At 45.8% G+C, this 7,925-nt stretch overlaps 1 protein-coding gene across 1 annotated transcript in view; it reads right to left on the bottom strand.

The window, feature by feature from the left end:
- PDE10A (phosphodiesterase 10A) overlaps positions 1–7,925 on the bottom strand; it is a 152,773-nt gene that overhangs the window by 14,414 nt on the left and 130,434 nt on the right. The window contains exon 19 of the mRNA XM_010839592.1: positions 3,637–3,748. Coding sequence (XP_010837894.1) covers positions 3,637–3,748 — 112 coding nt within the window. The remainder of the gene's footprint in view (positions 1–3,636; positions 3,749–7,925) is intronic.

Genomic DNA, 7,925 nt, shown 5'->3' with positions numbered 1-7,925 from the left:
ACACGTGTGTGTGTGAGGAGGAACACGTGTGTGTGTGAGGAGGACACACACGTGTGTGTGGAGGAACACGTGTGTGTGTGAGGAAGAACACACGTGTGAGGAGGAACACACGTGTGTGAGGAGGAACACGTGTGTGTGAGGAGGAACACGTGTGAGGAGGAACACACGCGTGTTTGAGGAGGAACACACGCGTGTGTGAGGAGGAACACACATGTGTGAGGAGGAACACACGCATGTGTGAGGAGGAACACGCGTGTGTGAGGAGGAACACGCGTGTGTGAGGAGGAACACACATGTGTGAGGAGGAACACGTGTGTGAGGAGGAACACACGCGTGTGTGTGAGGAGGAACACGTGTGTGTGAGGAGGAACACATGTGAGGAGGAACACACGCGTGTGTGAGGAGGAACACACACGTGTGTGTGGAGGAACACGTGTGTGTGTGAGGAGGAACACACATGTGTGAGGAGGAACACGTGTGTGTGTGAGGAGGAACACGTGTGAGGAGGAACACATGCGTGTGTGAGGAGGAACACACGTGTGTGTGAGGAGGAACACGTGTGTGAGGAGGAACACACGCATGTGTGAGGAGGAACACGCGTGTGTGAGGAGGAACACAAGAGCAAGGATGAAATAACCTCACGGCCTTCACCTCACTCTTTCAGATGATTTTCTCACACGCACCGAGACAGATGAAGCCAGAGTTTAAAGAGGAATACTGACCCATCAAGAATAAAGAGCAGTCTGCTAAAACATGTCAGTAAAGACACAATATAACTGGCTAGAGATCAGCATGAAGGTTAAAATCATAGATGTTTACTGAAGATGTATAGTATCAGGGCCACTATAAATATTACGTCACTTGATCTTCATGAAATACTATGAGTTAGATATTATTATCCCCATTTTACAGATTTAAAAATTACCTTACTCTTTTTATTTCTTTTTTAAGGTTAAAGATTATTCAGTCCTTAGCATTTCTTAATTATTAATATTTTTGACTATTTTGTTGTGTTTGTTTTCAAAAATCTGAAGCATAAAGCATCCTGAGTTTGCTAAGACAGGGTCCTGGGACGAATGACCATAGCCCTCGTTAAGGATGTGTGAGCACAGGACCAGAACACTGTCTTAACTACGTAAAGTCACTGTAAGCGGTCTGCTCTGAGGTTACTGGTTTAAACATGAACTGCGCTAGTTCTCATACTTTCTTCTTCTCTGCCCTAAGGGAATGAAAATGACCAGGCCCCCTCAAGGATTTCACAAGCCCCGAGACATACAAAGATTTTAAATAAGCAGTGATTCGTACAGGCACCTAGCAACAAACACTGATGCGACGAGGAGAACACCTCACGGGACGGATGGCCCGTGTGTGCGTGTGGTCTGGGGTGTCGGGGCGTGAGGGGGGAGGGCTGTGGGGGTATGGGGCGGGGGGCTCCAGGCGGATGGAACTGCACAGCACAGTCAGGGACCCAGGCCGCAGAGGGGCCGTGGGCTTGGCGCATCAAGCTCGCCACTTCTGTCTTCACCACAGCAAGAGGAGACAGGCAGTTGCCGGGAAACAGAACTTGTCCCGAAGCAGCAAGAGTGGCAGCTGGGGCTGAGATGGGTCAGAAAGCTGGCCCGAGGTGTCAGCATCAGCACTACGGTGGGATGTTCATCTCAGACAGCGTGACACCAAAGACCCCACACTCTTAGCTACTGTTACACTGATTCTAGAAGACAGGCAAGGAGCCCAGCTACATGCTGCAGTAATCCAGGCGAGAGCTGGTGAGGGTCTGACAGAAGGGAGAGGGTGGGGCGGGGAGGAGGGCAGCGTGGACTTCCATGAACATCTATGAAACCATGGCAAGGCTTGGGCACTACAGCTCTGCTTCCTCTCTGGGACGGTGAGGTCCTTGCAGATGGCACCTGTGAGCCTAACGGGAGCTCGGTCAATCTCTGTGCACCCCTTAACCAATGCTGTGCCTAACCACTGCACCCCTTAACCAATGCTGTGCCTAACCCCTGCACCGCTTAACCAACGAGGAATAGAAAGGGGAAATAAATCGACACGTTTGTCCCCTTTTGCTTCATGTTTTAGAATACAAATATAGTTGTTAAGGTATGAAGTATATCACTGCTAAATGAATCAAAGTGTCTGCAAAACAGTAAGGAAGCTTCAGACAAGCTTTCTTATGTGGTACGTATAGCATTACTATGTTACTAGTATAGACACACACGCAAATTAAGCTGATTGTGATAATAAAGTCAAATATTACAGCTCAGACATGTACATTTAAAAACAATCTTGAGTCTGAGAGTAACTAGATTTTGACACACACACACAATAAAATTTTTTTTAAAAAGAAACATTCAAGAGGATGCATATACAAGGTGTATAGCTGAGCTACCAGGGAAGCTGGTATAGAAACAATACCTTCAGTATAATCAACCCAAGGCCTGTGGTCCTCACTCAATAAAAACTTCTTTGGTATTACTATTATGAGACAAAACCAACATCATAGACCATTTCTATTCATCATTACCTGGATGGTTTACTGTTTTGTTTTTTTTTTTTTACTTTTTATATCTGTTCTTCTATTGGATGAGATTTAAACTATGAGGTTTATGGTTTTTACCAAACTCTTTGTCCTCCAAATTTACTTTGACTTCTCTACCCAAATGAGGTGCACAAACATTTTATAGTTTATTTTTCCATAAATTTATTTTTAATATGCAGGGATCTAAGTATCTGTGGGTTCATTTAAACAAGAGAATTATATCCTACTTATTCATGACCAACTCAGAGAGCAAACTGAGGAGCAAAGACACATTTCTGATAATTTAGATAATTCAGTCAAGAAAAGGTATTCATAAAAGCAATCTACATAGCTTTTCATATGTCAGGAATTCATGAGTTCATGAATTAATTCCTGTGGAACTCATGATTTGCAGCTTAATTGACTGTTTGGCATATTCACAATTTAATCGCAGGTGTCTATGGTACATCATTAGTCCCTCAAATTTTCTGCTGCAGGCAAATACAGCCTGTGTGGGTCCCTCTTAATACTTTCTCTAGTGGCCATAAAAGGGATGACCACTGATCATTACTGAAGGGATGACAAGGATTGGCTATTAAATAAAGAAAACTGCTGCACTGCTGTTCAGGGAATCAGTTCCCGAACCTTTTCAGTGGAGATCAGGATTTACACACATATCCAAGTCGGACGCTCTGACTTTATACCTGTATGAAGGCTAAACAATAGGGTTTTTTAAGGTACTACTAGGCAATGGCACCCCACTCCAGTACTCTTGCCTAAAAATCCCATGGACGGAGGAGCCTGGTAGGCTGCAGTCCATGGGGTCGCTAAGAGTCGGACACGACTGAGCGACTTCACTTTCACTTTTCACTTTCCTGCATTGGAGAAGGAAATGGCAACCCACTCCAGTGTTCTTGCCTGGAGAATCCCAGGGATGGGAAGCCTGGTGGGCTGCCGTCTATGGGGTCGCACAGAGTCGGACACGACTGAAGCGACTTAGCAGCAGCAGCAGCAACGTGAGCAGCTACTGTTACTACATTATCCCTGTATTTAATATCCCCTCAATTTTTCCTCACTTCTTGACATCATCTGCGTTCATATGAAACCCCAGGACATACCTCCGCCCAGAATTCTGCATATATGTCGTTGGCCGTCAGTCTCGTCACTGGCCACAGCTTTGTCACAGAACAAAGATCACAGGCGGTCATCATCAAACCGATGACACGGTCTCTAGAACACAACGAGACAAGACTGGTCACCGCAGCGTTTGCACAGGTATGAGAACAGCTAGGAAGACTTCCGCAGTTTCAGGACCAAGCGCGGCTTCAGGCTGGCACTGCTGCATGCAGCGGGGAGGAAAGATAGCTTTTCAGAGCAGATGCAGCTGAAAGGAGAGAAAGGACACAGTTAAGGGATGGTGTTGCTTTAATCGTGAGAACACCGGTCACTGCTCTCCCTAGTTCCATGAAGAGTGCATACTCTGCTCCTGCTTCCTGCTGAAATATGTCATGCTGGCCTGGCCCTGACACCTTCTAAATCCCTGGTATACCTGACTGCCACAAACCAGATTTTGAATTTCATGCAATTGTGAAACTTTAGAGTGGAAAGAAACCTTGTGGGGGGCGGTGGGGAGCCTATCCAATCCTTTCACTTTACAGAAGGAGAATGTGAGACACAAATGAGTGCAATGATGTCTTCGAGGTGTAGACAGCCCAGGGCTGGCCAGAGGACTCAGATTCCCAGAGGCTCTCTCACCGCCTCACCTGCAGAGAAGGGCAGGGTCACCCACTGCTGTACAGACTCTACATCCCCAAGGAAAGGAGGTTGTTTTTCCTCAATTGCTTTGCACTCACCACCATGTGTTCTAGGTCCCACCCCCCAAATATGGTTTATTCAGTCCTTCCTCTAGAGGACAAGTAAAAATTGCCTAAAAAGTATTTAAACATACCCACCCCCTGTATAATTGTAATGGATTTGGTCTAATGACATGGGGTCACCCTGTATGAAGACTACACTTAAGTGTGGCACTACATGCTAGCTATTAAGAGCTTTTAATATACTGACTTAAACTTTTACAAAGCAAATTGCATAATGATAGAAGGCAAATTATGGAGAAAGACACAAAACTTCGTAACAAGCGAGAAGATGTTGCCATTGCCCCTCCCACCTAAACTCCAGAGTCTGAGGGCTCCGCTGCTGCTCAAGGGCGTCGGTCTTCCTGGAGGGGTGCAGACAGACCCCATCTGTGGGCAAGGGCTGCCCTGGGGCCTGAGCCTGTCAACCAAGGCTCGCAGCAGAGCAAGAGGCTTGGCTGGAGCTTCTTATTTAGGGGTGCTCCCTCAAGCAAAGATTCCTGGATCTCTGGGAGACCCTGCTTTGTCTATTACCCATGTTTTGGTGCCAAGCACTTGTGAGGTTTTGCATTAATACTTTCCATCAGCCAATTTCTTTTAGCCCATTAGCCAGGTGGCTCAGTGGTAATGAATCCACCTGCCAATGCAGGGGATACGAGAGACATGGGTTCGATCCCTGGGTGGGGAAGATCTCTGGAGAAGGAAATGGCAGCCCACTCCAGTATTCTTGCCTGAGAAATCCCATGGACAGCGGAGCCTGTCGGGCTACAGTCCAAAGGGTTGCAAAGAGTTGGACATGACTGAGCGACTGAGCACAGCATTAGTAATCTCTTCTACAACCTTACTTTTCATAAGGACAAGTGGGTATCGTGTATCTAACAGGCAGTCTAGATGACTTTAAAAATGTCACTGAGACTTAAAACGTGTACTCACCCTGTGACCCCAAAATGGATGTCATGTGAAGATATAAACCCCTTAAAATGATCAGAAAGCCCACGTTTTCTTGCTGAGGTGGTTTCCTAAGCACTTTGCAGTTTACAGGAAGAATATTTATTTCTGGATTTGGGCTTCTAAAGCAATGACTGTATTTTCTGTTTGCATAACAGGCCAGTTCATTTAAACAGAAACAGAACATGAAAAATACTATTATTTTGTTAACAAGAATAATAATAAAAATAATAATAATTATTTCATGAGACTTAAATAATTCAGTCTCATTCAATCTACATTCACACAAAAGAATCAGCACTCATTTCTTTTGGATAAATATTGCAATAAGCTTCATCTCAAGAAAGATTTCTTATCTCATAAATCTAAGGAAAAAATGTTAACATAAATGGGCACTAGAAAGCATGTGAACCAGTTCTCTCCCTGGATATGACTCCATAGGCAGCATCCTTACCATTAGGGTTGAAAGGATAATAACCTACTTATCATTCAGACTTCACTGTCAAAAGTACTTAGAAAAAAAAATTTACCAGTATTTTACTGTTAACCAAACAAATAAAAACAAGACAGATAAGATCTGTATTAAATGCCTTTAAAAAATTACTTTTTTTTTTTTTTTACTGTTAATGACAAATTAATTGGATAGTGATGGTTTCCTGGAAATATTAACCTGAATTGGAATTGTGTTATTTCTGTCTATGAATGGGATATAGGCCTAACTGGTGACTCACTCACTTCAGTCGCTCAGTCATGTCTGACTCTTTGTGACCCCATGGCCTGCAGCATGGAGACCTAATTCATACTGCATTCTGATAGTCAACTCTGAAAGGGATGGAGTTTATGCCAACTGTGCTCTTGGCATGACCTTGCCTGTCCTCCTCACTAAGAACACTGAAGTGAGAGCCCGGTACGTGACGCCTCTACTACTGACGGTTCTCAGGAGGGTAGCTTCGGGGGGTGGGTGGGTGGTGCAGTTCACCACATTCATTTATTCCAAAAAGTTCTGAAGGCCTGTATGTGTCAGATACGGTTCTAGAAATGAGTAAAATAAGCCCTGCTCAGAAGAATTGATGCTTTTGAATTGTGGTGTTGGAGAAGACTCTCGAGAGTCCCTTGGACTGCAAGGAGATCCAACCGGTCCATCCTAGAGGAAATCAGTCCTGGGTGTTCACTGAAAGCTGAAACTCCAATATTTTGGCCACCTGATGCAAAGAGCTGACTCATTTGAAAAGACCCTGATGTTGGGAAAGACTGAAGGCAGGAGGAGAAGGGGACGACAGAGGATGAGATGGTTAGATGTCACCACTGACTCAAGGGACATGAGTTTGGGTAAACTCCGGGAGTTGGTGATGGACAGGGAGGCCTGGCATGCTGTGGTTCTTGGGGTTGCAAAGAGTCGGACACAACTGAGTGACTGAACTGAACTGAACTTGTAGGAGTAATCTTCTAGTGGGGAAAAGCAGAAGGTAAGAGAAAATTTTCATTCAATGAGTGTATAGAAAAATACTTCAAAGGAGGCAGACATATGAAGACGAGTGAGAGTCCAGTGGCGCTGACAATGTGCAAGTCCTAACTCGGGAATAAGCGCTGAGTGGTTGCGGAGCAGCAGGAAAGCCAGTCCGGCAGAAACGCGGCAGGGAGGTGGAGCGTGGGCTGCTTGGTGCTGAGTCTGGAGACAGACGGGAACATTCTGACGGCAAGCACCTGGAGGCTGAGGGTACAAGCGTGACCTGCCACGTTTTCAGAGAGGCCCCTCAGAAGTGCTCAGCGGAGGACGGGCTGAAGACCTGTGTGGGGGAGGCTGCTGAGAAGGCCTGCAGGAGAACACCGGCATCCAGAGGGGCAGGCACAGCGGTGTGAACAGAGGTGACGGCAGAGGCCCCTGGACTGCAGAGACCCAACCAGTGCATCCTAGAGGAGATCAGCCCCGAATATCCACTGGAAGAACTGATGCTGAAGCTGAAGCTCCAATACTTTGGCCACCTGATGCAAAGAGCCAACTTATTGGAAAAGACCCTGATGCTGGGGAAGACTGAAGGCAGGAGGAGAAGGGGATGACAGAGGATGAGATGGCTGGATGGCATCACTGACTCAACCAACAAGAGTTTGAGTAAGCTCAGGGAGAAGGTGAAGGACAGGGAAGCCTGACGTGCTACAGTCCATGGGGTTGGACACGACTTAGCGACTGAACTACCAGTAGAGACAAAGAAAGTAGGAGGAACGTTAGAGGCAGTGCGTGAGTATTCAGTCGTGTCTGACTCTCTGTGCCCCACGGACTGCAGCCGCCAGACTCCTATATCCATGGAATTTTCCAGTCAAGAACACTGGAGTGGGCTGCCATTTCCTACTCCAATTTTGAGGAAACTCTATAGTGTTGTCTATCACGGTTGTAGTGATTTACATTTCTACCAACAGTGCAGCAGAAACTAACACATTTTAAATCAACTACATGCCAATACTAATTAAAAAAAAATCTTGTTTTAAAAGCCAAGGAACAGAGAGTCCTAAAGGAAGCAGCGATTGAAAGTCTCAACTACGCTGATGACAAGACACACTTTAAACACAAAGATGCAGGCAGTGTGGCAGAAAAGGGCTGGAAAAAACAC

The sequence above is a fragment of the Bison bison genome, unplaced genomic scaffold (genome assembly GCF_000754665.1).
Source record: "Bison bison bison isolate TAMUID 2011002044 unplaced genomic scaffold, Bison_UMD1.0 scf7180017864122, whole genome shotgun sequence".
In the NCBI taxonomy this organism is placed as follows: Eukaryota; Metazoa; Chordata; class Mammalia; order Artiodactyla; family Bovidae; genus Bison; species Bison bison.
Note: the sequence above shows the minus strand (reverse complement) of the source record. Positions and strands in the feature narration are given on the sequence as shown.